Source organism: Drosophila subobscura, chromosome O, assembly GCF_008121235.1.
Source record: "Drosophila subobscura isolate 14011-0131.10 chromosome O, UCBerk_Dsub_1.0, whole genome shotgun sequence".
Classification (NCBI taxonomy): Eukaryota; Metazoa; Arthropoda; class Insecta; order Diptera; family Drosophilidae; genus Drosophila; species Drosophila subobscura.
In genome coordinates this window covers 8,649,559-8,673,987 of record NC_048533.1, presented here as the reverse complement: position 1 = coordinate 8,673,987, position 24,429 = coordinate 8,649,559, and the positions used below count along the sequence as shown (strand labels likewise).

The 24,429-nt window shown below is 42.2% G+C and overlaps 1 protein-coding gene across 1 annotated transcript; it reads left to right on the top strand.

Annotated features, from left to right (window-relative positions):
* The first annotated feature begins 3,889 nt into the window (after positions 1–3,889).
* On the top strand, positions 3,890–20,842 carry LOC117898140. Its single transcript, XM_034807336.1, is given in 7 exon segments — positions 3,890–4,698; positions 16,318–16,554; positions 16,557–17,389; positions 19,398–19,635; positions 19,698–19,912; positions 19,978–20,083; positions 20,191–20,842. Coding segments are annotated over 7 exon segments (2,106 nt in total). The 5' UTR covers positions 3,890–4,379; the 3' UTR covers positions 20,349–20,842.
* The last annotated feature ends 3,587 nt before the right edge of the window (positions 20,843–24,429 follow it).

The window sequence follows — 24,429 nt, the reverse complement described above, 5'->3', positions numbered from 1 at the left end:
GGGGATATTTCTGTGTAAATATGCATGCATATAGAAAATTGAAGTCTGAAGAAATCTGAGAAAATTGAGAAAAGCAATCCATGATGCAAATATTGAAATATTGACAGGCGTACGAATGTACAACTTGATGTTGTTGCAATGCACATTGCCTTCCATCCGTTACGGAACTTGTATTTGTTTCAATTTCAAGTCCTGCACAGACTGAAAGTGGCTCAACAAACAACAGTTATATTTACGAGTCTGGCACATAATGCCAAAACACTAAAATTAACAGCTGCAAAACATTTTTAAGGATTGCAGATGGCAGCCGTCCTTAGCTGGGCTATGCATACCCTAAGCAGCGTTGAGGATGTATGAAAAGTAAGAAGGAACATTACTCATAATAAATCGTAGTCTATGTTTATGTACGTTTATACACTTACAAGAGTGATGTAAGCTCTTTCACCTACTTATCAGTGTTGGATGGTGCCATGAAAAACACCAAAGCTATCCACTAAAGTATTACCTCTTTCGTTTACTACAATTTTAAGTATCTTTCCGACTTTCAGTGTATTTTGCATTCGTTTTGCACCACTTGAACTTTTTCAGTCCTCTGTTTTGCTTTTCCAACTGAAACTCGTCGGCTTTTGCCAGCTTTCGGTATTTTTAGTGGCTGGCTTTAGCGGCGTTAACTCGACTAAATGTTTTCAGTGGCTGAAAAGGCGACATAAAGTATATTTTGATTATTTTGTGAGCCAAAAGTTGAGTATTTTAAGGCCAGCCGGCATTTGCATTTCAAATATATTTTTACGACAATCCACCCAGAAGTTGCTTTGCACATCTCGCCCGCATAACATCGGGGGTCCAACACCTTCCCGCAGGATCTTTTGGGACGCCTGGTGAACGAGTGAAATACCACAAATGGCGTGTAAACACAACAAAGAGGTAATAACAATGGCGGCCGGATGCCTGTAGAGGTCCCTGACTCCGCGAGGCTTTAGACAGAGAGACAGGAAGTTCGCTTCCACATTCCAGGAGTATCGTTTTCGAGGGAGGCTAGGGCAGTGCAGGACCTTTACTGCCACCCGCACTTTGGCAAACATTTTTATTTGTTTCTCCGTAAGCTGTGTCAATACACAATAAATTGAACTGTGCAAGAATTTATGTTGGCACTTTGTGAGGACGCAACATGCCGCCACCGCCACCGCCACTGCCACAGCCACATCTCCCCCGTCATTCCCCGTACTCCTTATCTAAGGGAAAGAGACCAACACCCGCACATTCGTACTGGGCGTCAATTGCATATTGGCCGCCCTCTGGGGACTTAAAAGTTCAATAATATTTATTTGTTACTTGCTCTTTGACAACAAAGCTCGCTCGCGCGCGCACACACAAGATTAAACTTAGTCCTAGGCCCCCGTTTATCAAGCACCCAGAGATATCCGAACTCGAACTCCTACCCCAAAGACCCACACGGAAACCCACAGACACCCTCTTATATAATGGCATATTGTCAGACAATGGCTGCGACCAGAGTTTGGCCGTAAATTTTATCCCTAAAGGCGATGATTTTTCTAAAGGCACTAAGCTAATTTAGTGACCGAATGCCAAAGTGGTCAGGCCCTGTGATTTATGGGGTCAGCCTGCCCATTCCAGCGACATTTCCAATTATCTCTTTGGTTAACTTGTAACCTTAAAGCCATCACTAAAATGAAACCAGAAACTCCATGAAACAATATTATCGTACACACTTTAATTAAGATCAACCTTTGTTGTGTTAACTTAGTGCACAATTTGCTGGCACTGGCACACATACTTGTGTCAGTGAGTCAGTGTTGATCCCATTTAATATGTGGACAAATTTCGATATTCATAAAGGACACACAGGGGTTGGGGGTCTGGGGCTGAGGCTGGGACTGGGTGTCCAGGAACACGTGTATTGTGTTGGCCATCTACAAATAGCATCAGAGCCATAAACAAATAAATTTCAAATCTTCTGTTAGTCCCACTTAGTCGAAAGGGACGGAAGCGCAGGCGCATACAAACAACCGGCGAAATGGTAGTGTGAGAATAAAATCCTTCTATAAGGACGGAATGAAATGGCAAGGGGTCACAGCAGGAGAAGTAACGCAAGCGAATAAGAAACGGAATAAAATAGGAACTACTGTTGGCAGGGGAAGAATTCACATGCAGAAACGAATGACAAGGAACTTTAGGGGAATAAAAAGTTGAAACGAAACGAAAACGGGCTCCCAGCAGGGGAAAAACGAATAGGAATGAAATGGCAAAGGAATGTTAACAGGGGAGGGACCACAACGAACGAAACGAACGTTGAACAGCAGCATCAGGAGTTAAGCGGAACTACTGCGTGGGATGGTTTTTGGACCTGACGTTGGCGCTCGTTGCACGCGTTTCAGAGGAAAATCTGCATCCTGCGCGTACGGACGTGACTCGGATGGAAAAGGAAGCCGCTGCCACAAGACAATTTGCCGTGTTTCGCAATTGAAACGTGCCCCGAAAGCGCACACTTTGTTTATTCCAAAGACAAAAAGCGGAAAAAAAGTGAATGTACAAATAACGAAGAGTGCAGAGTAAAGAGTAAACAGTGAGGATAGCCATAGAGAAAAGAAGAAAGAATTAAGACAAAGTTAAACCACTTGGTGTCCTCTTGGGTGTCCTGTGAGTGGAGTGTCCTGGCGTCGGTTGTTCTACGTGGAGTGTCTCGACAGTCAACTGTCGAGTGTCTTTTGTCGAAATCACTTTTAAAATTTCTTTGCTCCCGTTGTATTCAAATGGATATTAGAACTGAACCGAAACCTACCAAAACAAGGGACCCTGGCGCCACAGTTTGAGTCAGAGCCAGAGGATTTCTCCAAGGAGGCGTAACATAAAAAAGGGGATTATTGTGCATCGTTTTCGTGGACCCAAGTTAAGGAAAGTGAAAAGAAAAGTATCCTCCAGCCGGATTATGCGATAAATTGTTACTGAAGTGAAAATGTTTTCTCACGTGTTAAATCGTTAAATATAAGCCTTAAAAGAAATATACGTATAAGGAAGCAACTGTTCGAGTGTCTGGCCATATGGCCATTGTAACTTATTACGAAGAAACCTTAAAATGAAAACTTGGGTGCAAGAAAACCCATTGAAAAGCAATGCGAAACTTGTTAAACACTATAAATGGTTCAACTTCTTCAAGAGTTTTTTACTGTGTGCCATGAAACTTTCAGCCATTAGTCATTGAGAGGCTCCTCGTTGCGTGATAGTTTTGCATGGGAATTGTGCAATTTATTAACTTTTGTGTGAAAAGGAGCGTGGGAGAGACCTGAAGCTATAAGGAGAATTTTACATTATTAATTGCAAAACGATTATGAGAGTGTAAGTGGCAACAAAGTTGCTGAATTTTGATTTATATTTATTTCGTGGAAGACTCTAAGCGCCGCCTCCACATCTTTTCCCTTTATTGAGCAGACGATGAAAGGGATTTAGAGAAGGGATATCTCATTTTAATGGCAAGCTGTTTGCTTGCTGTGAAATTTGGGAGGACTTTAATGAAATACATATTAATGTCAGTGTTTGTTTTTGGAGGAAAGGATTGAGTTTGTGAAATTTGAGTAAAAGCCAAATTGTGAAAATTTTATGATTGAATATTTTAAATTTTTATAGGAAATTTTTGTTGAGCTGGTGTGAAATTAATTTTGAAATTCTCTCAGATTTCCAAGAATTAAATTCTTTTGATAGAAGTCTAGATATACATACATAGATAGCCCACCCTAAACAAACAAAAATATTCCCCATTTATGGCCAGCAACATTTAGTTTAGGATTAGGAGGGATTCACTTAGCAAGATCCATGAAAAGAGAGTGGGACTCTGTGTTTTCCATAAACAATAAACTTAAATACTGATGATGGTTTTATTTATATTGATGCCACTGCAGTGCCAACAAAAGTTCACCACTCAACAGAACCGAAAACACTTAAATAAATATATAAATCAAGCAACAGAGAGAAATACGAGTAGAGCGAAACAATGAAAATGCAAGAACATTTTTGCAGGAAACGCACCGAAAAACTTGTGAAAAAGCCATAAAAGAAAGTTGCAATTCCTGGCTATAATACAAAATAAAATAAAATCATATAAGAGCAAAGTGGAGCAGAAAGTAAATAGGAAATAGGAGAAACGGGGCTAGAGCCCAAGCCCCCAGTGTATTAATTCAATAAACCTATTTATGTGAGACTTCGACTGGGATTTCGGGGAGCGACGGCGAGATAGAGATTTCGCAGAGAATGCGACAAAGTTTGCCAGCCAAGACGGCGCAGTGCAATCAGCCCAGTCTGCTAAGGAGTCGACCGAGGAGTCAGAGAAGTCCAAGGAGCCAGAGCAGCAGGAGCAGCCAGATTCGATGCCGCAAACGAGTCCCAATTGGAGGCAGGCGGACAATGAGCGCACAAAAGGCGCTGTAAGTGTCATTGCAGCCAGGAACTGTGCCACTGGGACTGCCACAGCCACAGCCACAGTCACAGCCACCGCCGACGCCACAGCCCCAGCTCGGCGAAGGACAGCCACGTTGACAACTGCAGAGATGACAGTGAGGGCAGGAGACGTGGGCGGACCATCTTCAGGCCAACGTCGCCAATTTTTACGTGGCACCAGGACAGCAGCCCGGACAGCATCTTGGCTGGATCTCCTTCCAGCCCTTCTGGTGCTCGGCTTTGGGATGCGTAAGTACAGCTCGGGGGCACTTCTCTTTCTATCTCTCCCTCTTCGTGTGTGTGTGTGCGACTTTCATACATTTTTGATTTAATTTAACGCATTCATGTCGCACTCACACACACTCAAAAACACCCACAGAGAAATACCCCCACACACTGGGATAATGGCACTCGTAAGCGGGTCCCCTAGACGCGTCATGGCTGCTGGCAAATTATTTTAGTAGTTCTGGATCAGCAGTGGGACAGAGAAAGATACAGAGATGCCATTGCCTTTCTCTCTCACTTGTCCTTGACAATTGACGACAGAGAGGGGGGTTGTGTTGTGGTGTGGCATGGGCAGGTGCGTCACATTGGAGAGTGGTTTGAGGGGGGTTCTGAGTCTCCCTTTGTTTTATTTGATTTAGCTGAAATTAGATTACCAGAGGAAATGAGGGTCGGCAAAAATAGGAAAAACAATGGTCCTTAAAGTTGATCAAATGTCTGTGTGAGAACTTTCCAAGTAATCATTTGGAGATATTTATTTTTTTTGTATGAAAATTGTATTAAACGCATGTTTAAAAAAAAGCTACTATTACTACAACACATTTGGGGAATCCGAATCCTGATATAGACATCCTCTTAGAAAAACCCCCCTTAAAACACCACCCGTACGGTTCCTTCCTTTTTTGCTAACTTTTTGTTTTGGGGTGCGAGTCTAATTTGATTTCAGAACATAATTAAGTCAACTTCATTGCCCTAATGAGATGTTCATTTAATTTGCCCCTAACCATACATATCCATAATACGAGTACGAGAACGAGAAGGAGTGCGAGTATACCCCCACTTGTATTCCTTTTTCTGTTTTCTGTTTTTCTTAAGGAGACATTTTCTGCCAAATGGAGGGGAACCTCTTTCCGGAAAGTCTTCAATTAAATTTATGCTTTTGTTGCGGTTAAATGGATTCAATGGACCAAACAAAAATCGTTTGAAATCGTTTAAGCTGGGCTGCGAATTGGCAAGGTATTACTAATTTACAGAGCTGTAAAGGGAATAATTTTAATGGCAGATTAAAAAGCTTTTAATTAACACTCGAGTTAGGCCTTAGGATAGATACAGACATTAATGCTGTGGAATTTTCAGCACATAGTGTGATAAGCCCATTGAAAACTACTTGAAGCTTTTTGTAACTTTTTACAGGATTATTTGGTCATAGTCCGTCTGTTATGCATAATTCAGGCATTCTTTAGTTTTCATCTTGTTAGCTTGTTTTAGAGCTGAACTTTCATTTTCCCTAGCTATATTTATTTGATTTAATTATACTCTAAAAAAGGTTTATTTATTCCAAGTTGAGCCTCAATTTTCCGCACCCAAAACTCCATTTAGCATAAACTACCTTTTATCCTTTAAATCACATAAAGTAAATTGTACATATTTTCGAACCTTTGTGCACACAAATCAACAGTAAAAGTTTAAAGATGCTCTTTAGACGGTTCCGCAAATTACGAGAATGAGAAATAGTTTGCAGAAGGTCCTTAACCCCGTTGGGCCCCCAGATCCCAGCAGCAGGAGCAGCTGCTTTTCAACTGCTGTTTCGTGCTGGCCGATAATCATGGCAAAAATAAAACAATAAATTTCTCTTTTCTCTAGTTTTTCTCTCATTCGGTACTCATGCCCTATAATTCCTGGGGAGTAGAAACATTAACGAAATTGAAAACTTGCCAAAAAATGTTTAACAAACACATTTTCAGTGGCACATCGGATGGCACCCCTAAAGCCCATTCTCTCCGAGCAGCCCTTGCCCTCTATCAACTCTCTGCGCTTTTGGCTTGGAATCCCTCTTCCATTCCCTCGCACTTTCAAAACCCAACTAAACAGAATGCGCTGTCGAAAAGTTTGACTGCAACTCGTTATGCGAAAATACAGAACGGGGCAATAAAGTAGATGCAACCTCTAAAACCCATACTTCTAGCCATCTTCATATACATATGTACATATCCCCTCCACACCAAAATACTCGAAATTATAATGCAACTGGAGTTTGTCTTGCTGTTGGTTTCAACAAAATTTGGTTTCTACTTCTCCTTTTGGATTCTGTTTTTTTTTTTTGGTTTGTGGGAGGCTTTTAAACGAAGTTTTTACGTTTGCTTTGCATTGTACTGGTTGCCTGCTAATTTCGGAAATGTGCCGGCAAAGTTGTGCCTCAAATCAAAGCTGGCTACAGGTTGACTTGGGGTCTGAGCCGGGGCCCATCACCTGGCCGAAATGGCCCCGAAATCCTTTAAGAGAGGAAGCTCTGGGGTCGGCATGTCGTGTCCTGTGTGCGGTCGTTGCTGTTAGGGCCAAAAGTGTTTGCTTACCTTCATAAATTATAAATGGGTTTGTGGGCAGACAACAGCAACAGAGGCAGAGCTTGCCCCGGGCTCTCGCTCTCTGATGGCAGGTGGAGTGTGTGGCACACACATTGTCAGCTGACCTCGGCCGCGTCCTGGGCCTGGTACTGGTCCCCGGGACTGAGCCTGTGATGACGCAAAATATTGTAACACAAGCCAGCAGGCTGGCGGCACAGGATGCTGAGGAGGGGTTGACCGACACATGACAGTGCCACAGGTCAACAAAGTATCTAACGGTGGAACAAATTGCCAGGCAACGTGTTTGCAACGCCATAAAAAGAATTGCCCATTGTGGAGCCCTAAAATGTAGGCTATGAAATTTTGAGAGTAGCGGCGGAGTACTTTTTTTCGGTACGCAATCGGTTGTAAGGGTTGTCAGGCATGTAAGGAATATACATTATTGATAGCCTTTATATATACATTTCCTCGTGCAGCTGGAATCGGAAACTGATATATTATAGAAGGTAAAAGATATTACGAGTAGGCCCCAGAGGTCGAAATGGGTAGAGAACAGCTAATAAACATATATTAAGAAATGATTTCTTATTTCAAAACAAATACATACATCGGTGTACCGGGTAGACCACAGCTGCATAATCGGATATATAGCAGTCTTCGTTTGGTTTCAAGTAACGGCAACAATGAGTGGTGCTGGCTGTGCCACCCACTGTGCCTCATTCGCCATGCAACTAACAATTTCCTGTCTCCAACACACACACTCACAGCAGCAGTGTAAGCTGAATGTCCTTGATGCGCTTTTGGTTCGCAAAATGTGAGCTTAAATTATTCAGAGGGTCCAAAGGAGTAACCGTTCAACAGCTGCAGCGACAGCGGCAGCGGAGCGTCGACGCTTTGGGCAATCAAAGACAACAACAAGAAAAACAGCAACAGCAAATGCATGTGTGTGTGAGGGGCATTTAATTGCCCAGACAAGAGCAGAGAATCAGAGAACCGGAGGGTGATAGAGAGAGGAAGAGGCATGGCGAGAAATGACCCACAAATGACAAAGTGCAGCGGCAGTCAACGAGCCTTGTCTTCATTTCTTGTCGAAGTGTGAAAAGAACAAGACAAACACGACCAAAAAGAACGGCCAGAGCCGGGAGCTTCCTCTAGGGCAAAATGGCCAGAAAGAGGGCTTCGTCTAGGCCAAAATGTGGAAATTTATGAATCGCAGCAGGCGATGGGGTTGGGGGCATAGAGAAAGCGGATCCCGCCTGGACAGACTCTATCCCGGCAGGAGGTCCTTTGAAAAATTGTTTTGTTTTTGGTCAACGTTCGCCTACTTATTTATGGCTGCCCTGCAGCGTCCTTCTTCTTTCTATCTCTGATACCCCCTCTCAGACTCCCTCTTCACTCCTCACTTTCCCAATCTCTCTTTCTCCTCTTCCATTTCCCTGTTGCAGGACAACTCTCCCTGGCCAAATATTTAGCCAAGAGGCCATAAAAATCAACTAGATAGCCACAGCAGCCATAAGAGATATTCTAATATCTCTCTGAGATTTCGCATAATTATTTCCCCTGATTTATTTGGGGAAAAAGCAGAGAGAGCAGAGCAGATGGAGTCCGAGCTTTAATGAAGCCAATGGAAATATGTAGGATAGAAAACATTTCTGGCATTAATTTGCACAATTTGTGGGAAAATGTTTGCCATATTTCAGGTCAGAATATATTTGCAATGTTTGATAATGCTTAAGCTTTTAAAAGAGGATAACTATAATCGGAATCAAACTGATAATTTCGAAAAGTTAACCGAAAACCAAACAAATATTGTGAAGCATGAGTATCTGTAACAACTCATCAAATACGAATGAATATGAATTTATTATAAATTGTTTAAGCATCAGCAATTTCCCCCTTGGCAGGGATGGTAGCCTTCTCCCCCAAAAGGAAACAATCAATCCATTTAAATTCATCAAAATGAACTTATATCTCAACAGAATTTTTTGCCAGTTTAATTTCCCCAAAGACTTGTGCTCCCATTGGAGTTTCCCCTGCAGAGAGTCTTTTCTAGCCTGATTCATCTTCATCACGTTGAACCTTTTGTGTCATAAATTATTTATGTTTATGCACATTGCGATGACATTTGATCGCAAGTGCTTGGAATTCCCATAAATATTTGAGGACAACAAAAAAAATCGATGAGAGTGGAGAATGAGTAGAAAAATTGTATTTAAAGTGGCATTTATCAAATCGATCAATAAACAATTACAGAATGCGAATGCTCACAAAATAGATAAATAAATAAAAGCTCGCTGAGAGCAGCCGTGAAATCTTATTGAAAATGTATTTGCATCTGTATGCTAGGAAAACACGCATTAAAGATACATTTGCACGAGTGTGGGTGGCTTCGAGTGGGTGCTTTTGAGTGGGTGAGAGCTCAGTTATTCGAGTGCCCTGTGCGGCTCACTGTCTGCGTGGATGGACGATAAGGGTGTGGGAGATGTGTTTAGTGGGAAATTGCTCTCTGCTGCCGTTATCCCAGAATTCATTGAAAACTGAAACATATGTTGGGTGTCACTGCGAAAATTACACAAAGCCAGGGAATGAGCTCCAAGGAAGGGGGCCTATGGGGATGTTCAATACAGTTTTCTTTCTCAGAAAGCCTTGGCACTTGTACGTACATACGTACACCCACTTTTGTCGGTGACTCTGCCTCAGCTCAATTTATTTTTATGGCATCGTGTTCCTCTCGGTCTACGTGTCCTACGTATTTTTACACGCAGAAGGCGAATTTCTTTCTCTCATTCTCGCTCCTCTTCCCCTTTGAGAGCCCGTTTCAGTTGCGCCGTAAATTGAAATTGGAGCATTGCCCAGCGTTGCGTATACGCACTTCTGTCTGTTTTCTGTTGCCTATTCGCACTGCTGCCTGTCCTGTTTCGTGTATTGCGTGTTACACGTGTTGGTAACTTTCGGTTAAGGCAAATATTGTTAATGGCATTGTTATTGAAGCTGTGGGTATCTTGCATCTTTAATTGGACAACTCTTTGCATGTATTTTTAAAAATATGTGTCTACAGTCGAAAGGTTTTGTAAGAGTGTTCTCGCGTGTGCTGAGTAAAATAAATGATTTTAATCGTGTGTTATGGAGTTTCATAGAATCTTGAGCAGTTCTTTATTGAAAATTGTCATACATTTTTCCGTAAATGGTCTACACAAATTTGTTGATAGATAGAAATTAAATGTTTTACAAATTTTCAAGGTTTTTCTTTACTCTGCTGGATATTCTTTTGGGTTTGGGATTCGTGTAAATGTTGCCCCATTTGATGTGTCTCCGAGCAAGTAATTTAGCCCATTTGGACATTAATTGCTTGGCGGTGCCCCAAAGGAGACTCATTAAGATGGTTAACCCGCAGCAAGAGAGGGGCAGAAATCTGACGACACAACTATCCGCAACACAACCACACATTCTGCGCTCCCATAAGCGAAGTTAGATGGATGCAGCAATCCTCAAGTCCTCATGCTCGTCCTCGTCCTCGTCCTCGGGCTCGTGTTTTATGTGCACTCGAGGCGGCCATAATCCAAAGTGCTCCCCAATGAAAAGTTTGTGTTTGTGGCTTGTGTGTGGGCTGTGCCTTTGCGAATTTCCACGGTCGGATACGGATACGGATCCGGATGCCATTCAGCTTCTCTTGGAGCCTCAGCATCAGCTCTGGCCAAGAGTCAAGTGGCCGACGGTGTCTTCTTTGGCCAACAGGGCTCGACGTTTTAATTATGGCCACGGCGCCGCTGCCATTTTGTCCTTTGCAGAAGCCCTGATGTTTTTTTATTTGATATGTAATTACTCTGGTTTTATATTTTTGGGGGGAGGTGGAGGTGTGGGCGTGGGCACGCATATTTTTTATAATTACATGAAATGTGAAGAAGACCAGCAAAAGTTTTAACATTCGGCCCAAGCCGATGCGATGCGAGTGTCCTGGAGTGTCCTGGAAAGTCCTGATGCCACGCTAATGATGCACGTGCCTGGGAGATTGTGCAGATTATCACCTTTTGACCTTTGCCGGGTCAGCAAGCTGGAAATTCAGCCTCAGGAGAGGTTTTTATAATTTGCAATTAAAGTTTTTTCCCCACACACAAATTCCGCCAAAACAATTTGAACTTTCCTCAGTTATTATTAGTATTTATTTGAAATTCAAATAAATTTCTTTATAAACAAATTTATGCAGAAAACTTAACAAAAAACAGCTAAAAATATCTGAAAATAATGATAAAGAAAATGCAGAAAAGCAAATATTTAATTTAATTAAATTGCCGTTAATTTTAGTTGTTGCAAAAGGTAATCAATATTATAGGAAAATGTTCAGCTTCAATACTAAATCCAATCAGTTTTTTGTGTTCTTCTTTCTCTGTGGACACCATAAAAGGCAAAATCCATGAAATATTAACTAAGGGGTCAAAGTGCCGAGGATGAGTACGCCATATGGTCGAGTCTGGACCTATCCCTCCGTCTCACTGACTCTCAAACCCATCAGGTGACTGCGTCATTGCTACCAACCAGCACTGCTGGTGCATGGCATATGGCACTGCCCTGTACAATGGGAAGGGCTTAGACAGTTTTGAAAGAATTAAATGAGAATAGTTTTTCAAGCTTTTTGCTTTTTCGTTGTATAAATAACTTTTGCATTGCCCTAGGTCACTATTTGATTATATACACAGTTTTAGGTCTGCTGAAAATGTTGTTTTAATTATTTTTATGGAAATGCCCAAAGGGCATAGTCTTCTTTTTTCTGGTATGACACATTTTGTTGTGCTTAAAATATCTTTTTTGGAAAAGTAAAAGAAAAAGGTGGAGCAACACAAACGAAAATAAGGATTTCCATTTGTACCATTTGTAGAGGGTGTCAATGGATTCAGAATCGGGCATATTGGACCCTTGGAGACAATCACTCGTAATGTTTTAGTCGTTCTTCATTGAAACAGGTTCCTTCTTCACTGGAGCCTGTCTGTACTTTTGTTCACTTTTCCGCCAGCTGTCACCCATTGTTCAACTGTTCGCCGAAGCTGATGACATTGACGATGCTGATGGTCTTCCAGTCTAATGCGGCGCCACATTTTGTAGTTGTCTAAACCAATTTCACAATTTACATAAGCCCACACTCACACACACACTCACACACACCACACACTCATTTGCAAAAACTGCTGCTGGTGCAGCCGCCGCTGCTCTTGTTGGTAGTTTTTTGTGTCTCTTTCTCTGTCTCACTCTATCGCTGCCGAGTGGAAAGGCAATTTGAGTAATTTTTGAACCAGCCGTGTGCCTAATTTGTGAGCATTACTATTCAGCTGGCGTTCGAGTCGAGTCGAGCTGAGCCGAGCCGAGCGAGCAGTTTATTCTGGCTTAAAATATGGACTTTAGTTCCAATCTCACCGGACGAATAGCACCCACAAATGGTGGTCGTTCGAGAGGTGGCGTTAGGCGAAGCGGAGCGGATATGGGGCCACTTGGCATGCCAACGGGCAATGGCAATCCCTGAACGCCGAGGGAGAGTAAGAAAACAATTTGAATGTTATTGCACGTTTCACTCTTTCTGCTATGTATCTGTGTGCCTATCTGTCTGTCTGTCTGTCTGGATATCGTCAAGTGCGGTAAATGGCTAGATCACACTTCATGCTGAGGCCTTTTTTCATCTCCCGTGCTAAAGCAAACAAAAGGGAGAACACGGCAAAAGCCCAGAAAATTAATCGGCTTAAGGGGCATAGTTTTGTGGCATCGCCCTGCCTCTTGTGTCTTTCTTTTTCTATGTTTTTCGCAAGGGGTATCCAGGGAGGTCAAAGAGTATGCCGTCTTTTTGTATCTGTATGATACAGACGAAATCAATACCGAAATAAGAAGGTATGGCATAGTCGTAACATGACATAAAAACTCTTTGCTCCTTACGAATTACAAATACTCAGTTTTCCACAAAAATAAAATTCGTTTTCCTAGTTGCTTCCTTTCTTCATTGTTTGGCCAGTTGGTTTGGTCTTTTGAGAGGAAATCAAACCCGAATTGATTGCCGGCTAAATCGGTTTTAATTGAAAACGCAAACTCTGCCTTGAGCAACTCTCTCTATCTGGTTTTGGTTGGATCTCTTTCAGTATTGGCTCCCAGCATGGCAAGTCTTGACAACCCAAGTAAAGAGCAAAACAAACCACAGGAAAAAGTGTACAGCTCTGTGGTGGATTTTAAATTTACTATTTTGTTTTTTCTTTACGGTGTGGGCTAGTGAAATTTTCAATTTGCATTTTTACAAAAATTTCACATTCGTTGGGAACCTTTTTTTGCCAGAGCCTGAAACTGGGCTTCGTTTGGACCTTATCAACACAGGCAAATCACACGCATTCGGTGGAAATGATTTCGTGAGGGAAATTTATGCGGTTGCCCTGTGTGGATTCTCTTTTTTCTTTCCATCCTTTTTTTTGGGGGGCTTTCTCGCCAGCGAGACACGTAGATTTTCTGGCCAACTGAAACTGAAGGTAACACGAGAACGGATTCCACCGGAATGGTTGAATTGGCTTGCCCTACCTAAATCATGGGCCCTGACAAGCACGTGAAATGAAATAATTTTAAAATGCAAATTCTATTTTATCATGCCACTGAAATCTTAGCCCTGAAATCAGCACAAAGCCGTAGACTTCTCCTCACTGCCGACGAACTCATTGAGCATTGAACTTGTCCGGGATTTCCTTAGGGGTAAGGGAGGGACTTGGGCTAAAGGTAGCCGCAAATGAGTTTGTTTTCCTATCATGAATATTAAGGTTTCAATATGAAGGTATTGAAGGTAGGAATGTTGTTGTAAGTTCATTGTTCAGGCTAAAGGCTAATCAAAAAAATGAATGCTAGGGGATACGACCGGTCATTAACATTAGGTACTACAATTTATGTAACTTGCACAGATCTTATGGTGAACATCCTCTTTGGTGTCGACAAATGAGAGCCATTAAAGGGATCTTTCCTAAGGATTTCCTACATGTTTTCGGGGTTTCCCCTTTTTGGTGTCTTTGCGTAATTAGGGCCAAAACTTGTCGTGTAATACAATAATATTGATTGTCAAGTTTCGTCATAGAATATAATTTCTGAAATAATTTCTACTTCTAAACAAATTTAGTGACCTCTGATCAAACGACAAATTTACAGAAATACTCGTACTCTAACTTGGGGACACTGAAATGATTTCTGCTGCAGTCCTCTTCCTCCTCTCTTCCTCTTGCTGCCTGTTTTTGTGGTTTGCTCAAAAACTTTTCACTTCAATGACTTTGGTGCCATGTTCAAGTCTGGGTGCTGTTCTTGGTACACACCCCCACAATTTAGTGGATGCTTAGCCCCAAGACAAACATGTCCTGCTCTGAGTGTAGGTGCAGAAAGTTGCTCAAAAAAGAAAGTTCCTCCGATTGTGGGATGAGTGTTGAGCTAATTATTCCTGTGGTTTTCGCCTAGTTCTGGGAGATGTTTTCTTTTTCTGCTTGGTGTTTGGATATTTCTTGCCTGAAGTTATTAGCTTTGTAATCTTTTAATAAAGTTTTGAACAAATTGACGGGCCTTCAATTTATTTGCACAAAAGAAAACAAAAAGTTCAGCACTCCAGGGCCATGAACGGGGGTTCGACTGTGGAATACCTTTTCGAACTGTTCACGAAATACTCGCTTCATTTTTTTTAAACTTCCAAAAACAAACATGCACTTTGTAATGCATAAATACCGCTTATAAAAATCAAATTAGTTTCGGTCATGAATTGTACAAACATCGAACAGATACGGATGACAAATTTATGACTGGATAATAATTACAATTTAAATGCAAAAATATCATAAATTTAATAAAACAAATATAAATATTTACGCTGCTGTGCTGCATTTCAGTTTGGTAATTAAAGCCAGGTGGCGGATGGCGTGGTATGGGACTTTAATTTCCCCCAAACCACCGGCCAAGGACGCTGGCAGTACACGTGTATATGAAATGATTATGAAGCTAAAGTTACCATTTCTTTTTTGTCGGCGAGTTTCCTCTAGGGCACAGCAGCACAGTGGGAAAAACATAAAAAGGAAAAGTTTAAAAGGGAAACAGAGACCGGGCAAGGAAATGGAAAAAGGCAGCCAAAAGTAACAAAAAAACAAACAACTTTTATTCACTAAAAAAAACCCCACAGAGAAAAAGAAACAAAATGAAACGAAAGCCACCACAGGCAGTGACATTAAGCGGCAAATTTTTATGATTTTAATTAGCATAAAAGCGTAATTGAAAATTAACTGAAACGGAATACATGTGCGACTGTGTGTGACACAAACACTGAGAGAGAACCGTGAGAGTTTCAGAGAATCCGTGAGAAAGTGAGACAGAGAGAGCAAGAGAGAGAGAGGTTGATATTTCATTGGAATTTCAATTCATGCTCCTTGGATAAGAGGATTGCAATAATATTTCTTAATTTTCGCTTTGATGTGAACTTATTACATTCATTTATTAATAACTTTTTCAATTTGAAAAATAAAATTTTAATGTATGTTTTCGCTTAAAAAAAAGATTTTAAGGGGATGAAATCAACTTGAACAACTCTGAAATAATAAAGATTAATATTTGTTTATTTAAGTTGAAAATAAAGGGTAAAGGTAAACCATAGAAATGTTTGAAAAGTTGTTAAAAGTTAAGGGAATCATTTCGGAGGGATGCGCAAAGGGTTGGATAGCACAGACAAATTATTTAAAATCTTAATCCTAAGGTGGCAGATATAGTAGAAAGCATTGAAAGCTAATTTTAATTCAATTTAAAGTAAATTTCATTAAATGTAAGATAGACTCTGGCTGGAAAAGTGTGAATTTGCGAGTAAATGCAATTACAACTTCTGCCTACATTTATGAATTATTAATTATTTAAAAATACGCCTTTAATGTGTGCAGTATTGAATATTTAAATTGAATACACTTTTATAATTGGATCTGTTTGGGCTTAAATTGAATCAAATTCGTTGCAATAAACAGGTTTTAATTTGATTATGTCAGAAATTAAAAATCTAAATTTAAACGAAAGGAAATTTGAGCCAATTTATGTTTAACTCCTGCTGGGATGAACGAGTGTTGAGTTCCAGCTTGCAAGCTCCTTAAAACATACCACAATTTGAATATCAAACGTAATTTAAATATCTCATTATATTCTTTATTACATTTCCATTTAATTTTATGAATGAAAGTGCCGGAATTTTCCCAAATCTTTCCACAAAATCTCGTTAAATATTTTGCTTCAATTCAAGGACTGTCCAAACAATTTCTGGTTTATTTTGCATGTTCCACAGAGCTTGTCACCTGCAGCGAGGCAAAGCCGCAGCCACAGCCACAGGCAAGCGTACAGCCAGGACCAGCAGTGGGGCAGGTCCAAGCAGCGGCACAAGCACAAACACAGACAGAGCTTATGGCCGCCCCGAGATCCACACTGCCAGATAGGCCAATGACAACACAAAACGATCTAATTACGACAGCCAGCAACTTGACGACAGCAAAAAAACAAACAACAGAAACCGAGGCAGCCTCAACGAGCCCGAGCGAAGGGGAAACAAGCACGGCCGTAGCCCGGGGCGTGTCATCAGCAGTAGCAGCAGCAGCAGAAGAGCAGCAGCGGGTGGGAAAACGATAGGAGCGACTAAGTCAGCACAAATTGGGCTAAATACTCGGTACGCAGAAGAGCAAGCGCTAGAGCAAATAGAGAAAGCGCCACAGACAGCGAATGCAGCCGCAGAAACAGCATCAGCAATAGCAGCAGCAGCAGCAGCAGCAGCAGCATCAGAAGAGCGTACGACAGCGACCACAACAGCTGAAGCGACAGCAGCGATGCTCATATCAACAATTTATCCAGCATCAACGGAAACGGATGGCCACAACTCCATTGAAACGCTGCCAGCAGAGAACCAGAGAAAGGAATTGGAAAACGAAGCACTGGAAAGGGCAGAGCTGCCTGCTGAGGATGATGAAAAGAACTCGTTGCGGCCACTGTCGCTACCGCATCCGGGTGGGGCTGATTCATTGACCAAGGGCTTCTCCATACCCACCTTCCTGCCGCCGTTTCCCGTTTTCGCGGCAGCGGATTTGCCAGCTTACCGCGCTGCAGCCGATGCGGCAGCTGCTGCCGCGGCAGCCGTGGAAGAGGAAACCAAAGCAGCAGCAGCCGCAGCAGCTGCAGCAGCATCAGCGGAGGCAGCGACATTGTCGCCAGAGGAGCAGCGACGGCGAATGTTTGATGAGCAGCATTCGTACTTGGCCGCCCACCGGGCGGCACTGGACGGGGACGGGCAGCCAGTCCGACGAAACCTGACAATGCCGGTGCTAAACATCACCGCCCAAATGGGGAATCACGCCTACATGCCATGCCAGGTGAGTGAGTAATCTCTCTCTACCACTCTCTCTTCCTGTCACACTTGGCCCCACAATCCCCCCTACCCACACCACTGTTGTGTGTCGCATAATCTCTGGGTTTGGTGTGGGCTTTGGCTGGTTGATGGGGGCTCGGTTAGGGCGCGTGATGTAAGTCAGCTAAGCCTTAAAGGTATCGCTCGTAAAAGGGTTTTTAATATGCGCTTACATTTAATTGCGAATATTAAATTTGAATTAAATGACACGTGTCATAAATACATAGCTGCGAGAACGGCTAAGCCGCTTAAAGAGTGCTTAAAGAGTGGCAGTTAACATGATGCTTTTGGGGCTCGAACAGAACCGTTGCCAAAGAGCTTTGATTGGGAAATATTCACACAGCGAAGAAAGTTGCCCAATTCCTAAAAAATATACAAGATCAACGTTCCGGAGACTTCAAACTATTATTCACGCATCTGCAAAAATTATTTTAACCCTACGTTGTTTTAGCCCATGATAAAGGCCTCTGTCTGGACCTCTCTGGCGTACCGACTGGCACTCCTGTTCTTCATAACCCAACCAAAACCCATAGACATGAACTTTGGTACACATGGTGCTCAAGCAAGCCTCTGGCCGCTCCACGTGGACAATAGCAATCAAGTTCAATTATCTGCACGAAAGTGCTGTGACACTTTCAAAGCTTGTCTAAACACTTCCTTGCCAAAATCCTAATCACTCTGACTAAATTCTAGGGGATAAGCCAACACTTAAAGCTCTGAGTTGCATGAGACTTGGTGGGCAATGATGAAAACTGTAACCACTCAATGTAGAACGACCCTGACTCAGTTACTGACGAGGGGAAGACAGACTGAATGTCTCACAGTGGAGCAGGCCCTTCATCCTTTTCTCACTTTCTGACTGTTTCTGAATTCCTTTTTAATTTCAACGGACCGGAGATAAAACTAGCATTTACATATTGCACACACACCAACACTCAGGCACGGATACAGGCGCAGACTTTCACACATCCACGTAGATACAGATACGAATACAGCTGGAGAGGCACACTTATTTGCATGCATACACGTATTGCACAATGTATTTCACATACAGCCACAACAGACATCAAATTTACATGCGCCTGTAGGTGTTTCTTCCTCCTCAGAAATATATATGTACATACATACATACATATATACATATCTGTATCTGCAGAACACAATCCAACAACAAAACATAACAGAATGAGAGTGGGTGAACAAAAATAAATAAATTGTATGGAATTGTAAACGTTAAATAGATGCCTGGTCCTGGGCTTGGGCTTGGGACTGGTTCTTGGCTCAGTGTCTGTTGCCGGGAGCCTTGTTTGCGTCATAAAAAATAAACGTAAACAGAATGAATTGTTGATATGCAAATGAAATTATGCTGATCTGTGTCGGACCACAACCAGAAGCAGAAACAGAACAGAAACAGAACCGGAAACAGAAACAGAAAGTAAAAGAAACCCCAAACAGAACACGCCACGAAGATGAGCCCAAAAGCGAAAGCAAAAGCAAACATGACTATGAGAATATTTCAGCAAAAACATAAGCACCTCCATCCTCCCATCTCATTTCCATTTCGTGGCGTTAGAGATTCTTTTGGATCTGATTTGCTGTCCGCTGATGCGCTTGAGCCATCAGATGTTTTAACCTGACACCAGAACGACAGGGCATCGTGCTCGGATTAGTGCCATTCTATGTCCGGGGGTCCTTGGTAATTATTCATGTATGGATTAGTTGGCGGCGAATGAAATGCGTGAAAGCTCATTAGCGGCAGATTGGCCAAGGTTTTACATAATAATAGTTATGTAAATGATAGTTTGCCTCAGCTTGTGCTTGATAATTTGATGGCAGAATGATTATCTCAGATATTGAGATGGCCTTCGTTTGATTTGATTTGGTTCATAATAGATTTACTTACGAGTATTAACTGCTAATGAATACGCAGCATATTTATCTGTTCTGATTCAATTTTCGATTCTTCTTTTCAGATACATCGCCTCTCCGACAAGCCCGTCTCGTGGGTGCGCATGCGCGACAACCACATTATCAGTGTGGACGAGACTACCTTTATAGCGGATGAGCGTTTCCAGTCGATCTTCCAGGAAGATCATGACTACACCTGGTCGCTGCAGATCAAGTACGTAGTGCCCGACGATGCGGGCGGCTACGAGTGCCAAATGGCCACCGAACCGAAGCTCAGTGCAAAAGTACACTTGGAGATAGTCAGTGAGTACTTTTCGAAGCCCAATAAAGTTTTAGTTTACGTATGTATATTCCCAATCTTACAGCACCCAAGACTGAGCTAATTGGGGATCAGAGCCGCTTCGTGAAGGCCGGCAGCAAGGTGGCCCTGCACTGCATCGTACGGGGGACTCTGGATCCACCGAAGTACATCATCTGGTTCCGGGGCCAGAAGAAGGTGAGCGAAAACGACGAGCGGACTGGGTGGTACACACAGCTCGATCGCAATATCTTCGGGACAGTGGGTGATAATCAGAATACGGTAAGTGAAGTGTTTACGGGCCAGGCAGTTAGTTAGCTCCCACTGACGAAACACATTGATTGCAGATCGGTTCATTAATTATACCGGTCGTGCGTAAAGAGGATTCCGGCAATTATACGTGCCAGCCATCAAACAGTGTCTCCGTCTCAGTGGACCTGCACGTCCTCAGCGGTAAGTCCCATTCCATAGCCCCCTGCCATCACACAAAATGTGTGTCAGGTCGAATGATTCATATTAATCGCAACTGTCGTCACCACGAATTACGGATTGCCCAACAGGTGAATATTCCGCATCGGCCATCATGTCAACGGCATCGTGGACAAAGACAAGGAGGAGCACCAGCGGGAGAAGCACGTCCCAGTTGATGCTGTGGATGCTGGGACTCTTGGGACTCCTTGGGGCGCTGCAGGGACCGTTGCACACACCCCAGACGTGACTCGCCTATTGAATAGACGGGACGCATGGACGCACGGACACATGGTCGAGGATGCTGACTTGGATGCTGCGGACATTGCTGTCCAGCTTCCAATTATTTGTAAGCTTTTGCGCCATCTGCAGTTACGTAATTTAGGTTAGAGATTAATTAAAGGCGGCCTTGTAAATAGCAGAGATGGCGAGAGATGGAAGTAGGATTCTATAATTAGGTTAAATGTTACCATAACTCTCATGTCTGGGTGTCAAATACTCGCACTCGTGCTCCCCACACTTACCATACAATTCAATCTACTGTAAATTAATATTTTAGTCATAGATACACGAGCGGAATTTCCCCATTTCAAGTTGTGAAAACGAATCAATAATTAGATTATTGTCGGAAAAAGATTAAAACACTAAAAACTTAACACAGAAATCAGCAAAAAATTCATAAATAAAAAGCATTCAATAAATCATGTGAAACTCAATTGAAATCTCAGTGTTATCTCTCCGCTCAGAATGGTAAATCATTTATGGAAGTTATCAAAACTGAGCTAATTGCATGGTGTGTGGATTAAAATCTGCATAAATATAATGAAGTTTTTCCCATCTCTCTTTCTCTTTGGGTGTATTTGATTGGTGTTAGCTGAAATATAATTAATAATGTCATTAATTCATTTTTCAAAAATATGTTTTAACTTACTTTATGCACTTATTTGATTTTACAATAGACGGAAAGTGTTTGTCTCTTCACAGCTTCATTAAGTTAAGAGCAGTCTCTTTTCGCCAATATACATCCATTTACTTGCCTCAAAGTAAGTATTATGTAGTCCCTTATAAAATGAACTAAACATCTCTATACCTCCATCCACAAGCTTAACAAAAGCCACTGACAAAATAAACCCCAAAATAAACCAGAGTCCCAGATTTAATGTAACCCAACGAATACCGGCTTGACCCTCAGTTGACAGAGGTCTAATAAAAGAGGGAGACCAGCAAAGGAATTTCCTCAATTGCGATATGCATAAATAATTTAATATTTTTTATGGTAATTTAGGCTCCACTTTAACTCCAACTCCAACTCTGACCCATCGCAGGACATCAAAGTGACGAAAGGGAAACACAAATGAGCCAAAAACTTAGAGCACGAACAAAACGAGAATGGAGAATGAAAAATGAGGACTGGTGAAGTGCATAAAAACAACGGAAACCATAAACTGGCGAATTCCAGGGGCCATAAAGCCTTTAAGGTAGAGAGTCTATTTTATTGCAGCGGAAATCACATCTCCGTCTACTGAGAGCATAAAAAAACAAACCAAAAAATAAAACCAACAAAAGTATGAAGTAAAAATAAGAAACAACACGTAAAATTTGTCGTTGTCCTGTCAAGGCGAAGCTTAAGGAGGAGGAGGAGAAAGAAGGCAAATCGTGTTGGTTGGACGTAAGCGAAGCAATTTACAAGAAACAGTAGGAGAGCGAGATGGGGACACAGAGTAAGGGAAAGAGAGAGACGGCTGATAGAAAGAAAGGCAGTAAATATTTTTCACTATGTTGCTGCTGATGTTGATGCTGATGACTGACTCGCCCGACGACAGCCATTCGGAAGGAATGGTGGCCCGAAAGGCGAGAGGGAGCTGCTGGCTTAAGTCCAACAACTCAGCAAGCTCCCCCGTCAAGGCAGGAAAAGTCAAACAAGATGAAGCCAGTTGGAAATGTCCTTGCTGAACGCTCAACGCTCGAGCAGAGTAAAAATAAAATCCAGCATAAAATAACACACAAAAAAACAACGAACCAGAGAAAATAAAACTTTAAGATAAGCAACAAGAAAGCGAAAGCGAAGAAAATGGCAAAAGTGAAAGTCAAGTGAACACTTTCAGCGTGACAGTTTCATCTAACATTTATTCGTATTTTTTCTAGGCTAAATATATTCAATATCCGTTAAAATTTGTCTCTCCCATCGCTTCCATTTCAGCGCAGATTTCATTTGAATTTTTATTCGATTCGTTCTCTGTCAGGCAATCGAATTATTGAAGTCAGCTCATACTTTGTCAAAGGACAGCATGATTGACTGCAAAAAACATAAAACAATTTACTCTGCCATGGCAATGTCTTAATATTATACCGTGAATATTTTCCTGATAATACAAAATGACTCCCTTTAAAGGGTGTTCCTCGGTTCGGATATCCTAATTTCACTTTTTTTAGTCTTTTCTTTTGAACTTTCTTAAAATTTATTTTGCTCGCTTTTTGTTGGGGACAACTCCCCTGGCATAATGACTCGAGACTACATGAAAAACAGAGACGAGTGCACCGAATGACATCCGGCGCAGACTTGACCGTTAGTCGTGTAACGGGTTTCTCTGTTCTTGATGCTGACCCACGCCCCTCTAATTGGGTTAACAGCGGGACAGTCTTTCTTCGTTTTCTCACTTTCTCTGACGAAGGAGGTTTCCTTTATCCCTTCCATGGAAAATGTGCTCCTGTTCCCTTTTCGCATCCACTACTGAAGGACTCAGCTCCCGTTTTGTTTGTGGAGAGTTTCCGAACCTTTCTCTTCTCTGACAGTGTGAGTGCGTTTTATGTCTTTGATGTCTGGGAGTAGCCCCTCTACTTACTTTTGCCCTGCACTTGGGTCATTCAGCTTGAACTTTTCAATCTTTTCTACATATTTTTCCGTAGGAAGATACCGCCCTGCAGCATTCAAGTTCGGGGAAAGTATTTTTCGTGGCTTAACTTTTGGCAGAGTGAAGTCCAGCTGAGTTGTGTTTGTGGTATCGCATTTCGGTAAACAGAACAACTAAAAAGACAAAACCCATAAGCCACAATTTTGGAAAGTCGAGCCCCCGCATATCCACAAAATAAAGTAAATAAATCCCAAGTAAATAAGTCAGTAGAAATCTTTAGATAATTGTATTGAACCAGCAATTGTTAGAGTCAACAGAAGACATGATGGGCTACTCTTTACTTTAACTGTGAGAGGAGTTAAGGGTAATCACTTTTTTCTCGACATTTTAGGCCTCCGATGAACGTCAGTTGTGCCCTTATCGTGGATGTGTCTGTGGAACCGTTCAATTTGAGGATGATAAATTACATTGAAAAACACATTTCTGTCTAAGGAATCCCAATCATTTCGCATTAGCGAACCGAACTAGGTCCATGCCGGGAACGGGTCCAGTGCGGCTCCACCATCGAGCATCCAGAAATGTGTTTGCTGTAATGCCCGTAAATGCAAATCATTATCAACAACATTTGCATTGTGGGTAAGAGGAGGAACGAGAGCTTGGCCACGCAGGCAGAGGCATCGAATCTGATGGTGATGATGGTAATGGGCATGGGCATGGCCATGCAAAGAGCATTCCAAATGGGATTCGACTACTACACACATACTGCATATCTGTAGAGCTGTTCAACAGCACATTGTGTTCCCCTAACTGGCTGTAGGCTTTTAGAGCCGATGAATTTGCCCCACTGTTGTTTGCAGCTATAAATATTTGCACATTTCGCAGTCTGTGGAGCCTGCCAGTGGCCAGTGGCCAGTGGCCATTGGCCAATGCAATTTGTGGGCCCCGAATCAGCGCGCTTTAATGAATACCTCGCTGAACAAAATCTCATTTCATTTGCATTACACAGCTCGTAGTACACACTCACAACGAGTGTAAACCGTTGTGTACGTACTCACAGGACAAACAAAAGGAACATGGAAGTACTACCATAACCCAAAAAAATGAGATGAAGCCCTCTAAAAATTCTTTGCTCAAGTTATGTTTGCTATTTTCGGCTCGGGCCTTTGTTTCCTCTGCCGCCACGGGTTCAGCCAATGCCTTCCGCAATCTTTCGCTGAATTTTTTCTTTTCAAACTATGGCGCAAATGTTGAAGTGTACATTATTCTTAACTTTTTTGGCGTTCGTTCGATAAGCGCAGCCAGCAAATTATGATGATGGCACTGATGCTGCTGTTGCCGCTTCTCTACGTACACTCCTGATGCTGCTGCTGATTATGATGTTGGGAGGGAGATAACCCAGGAACAGGACCAGCACCAGGACCAAGTTGAAGAGCAAAATAACAAGTTCTGCCCTCGCAGCAAATTTCTTTCGTCATCGCC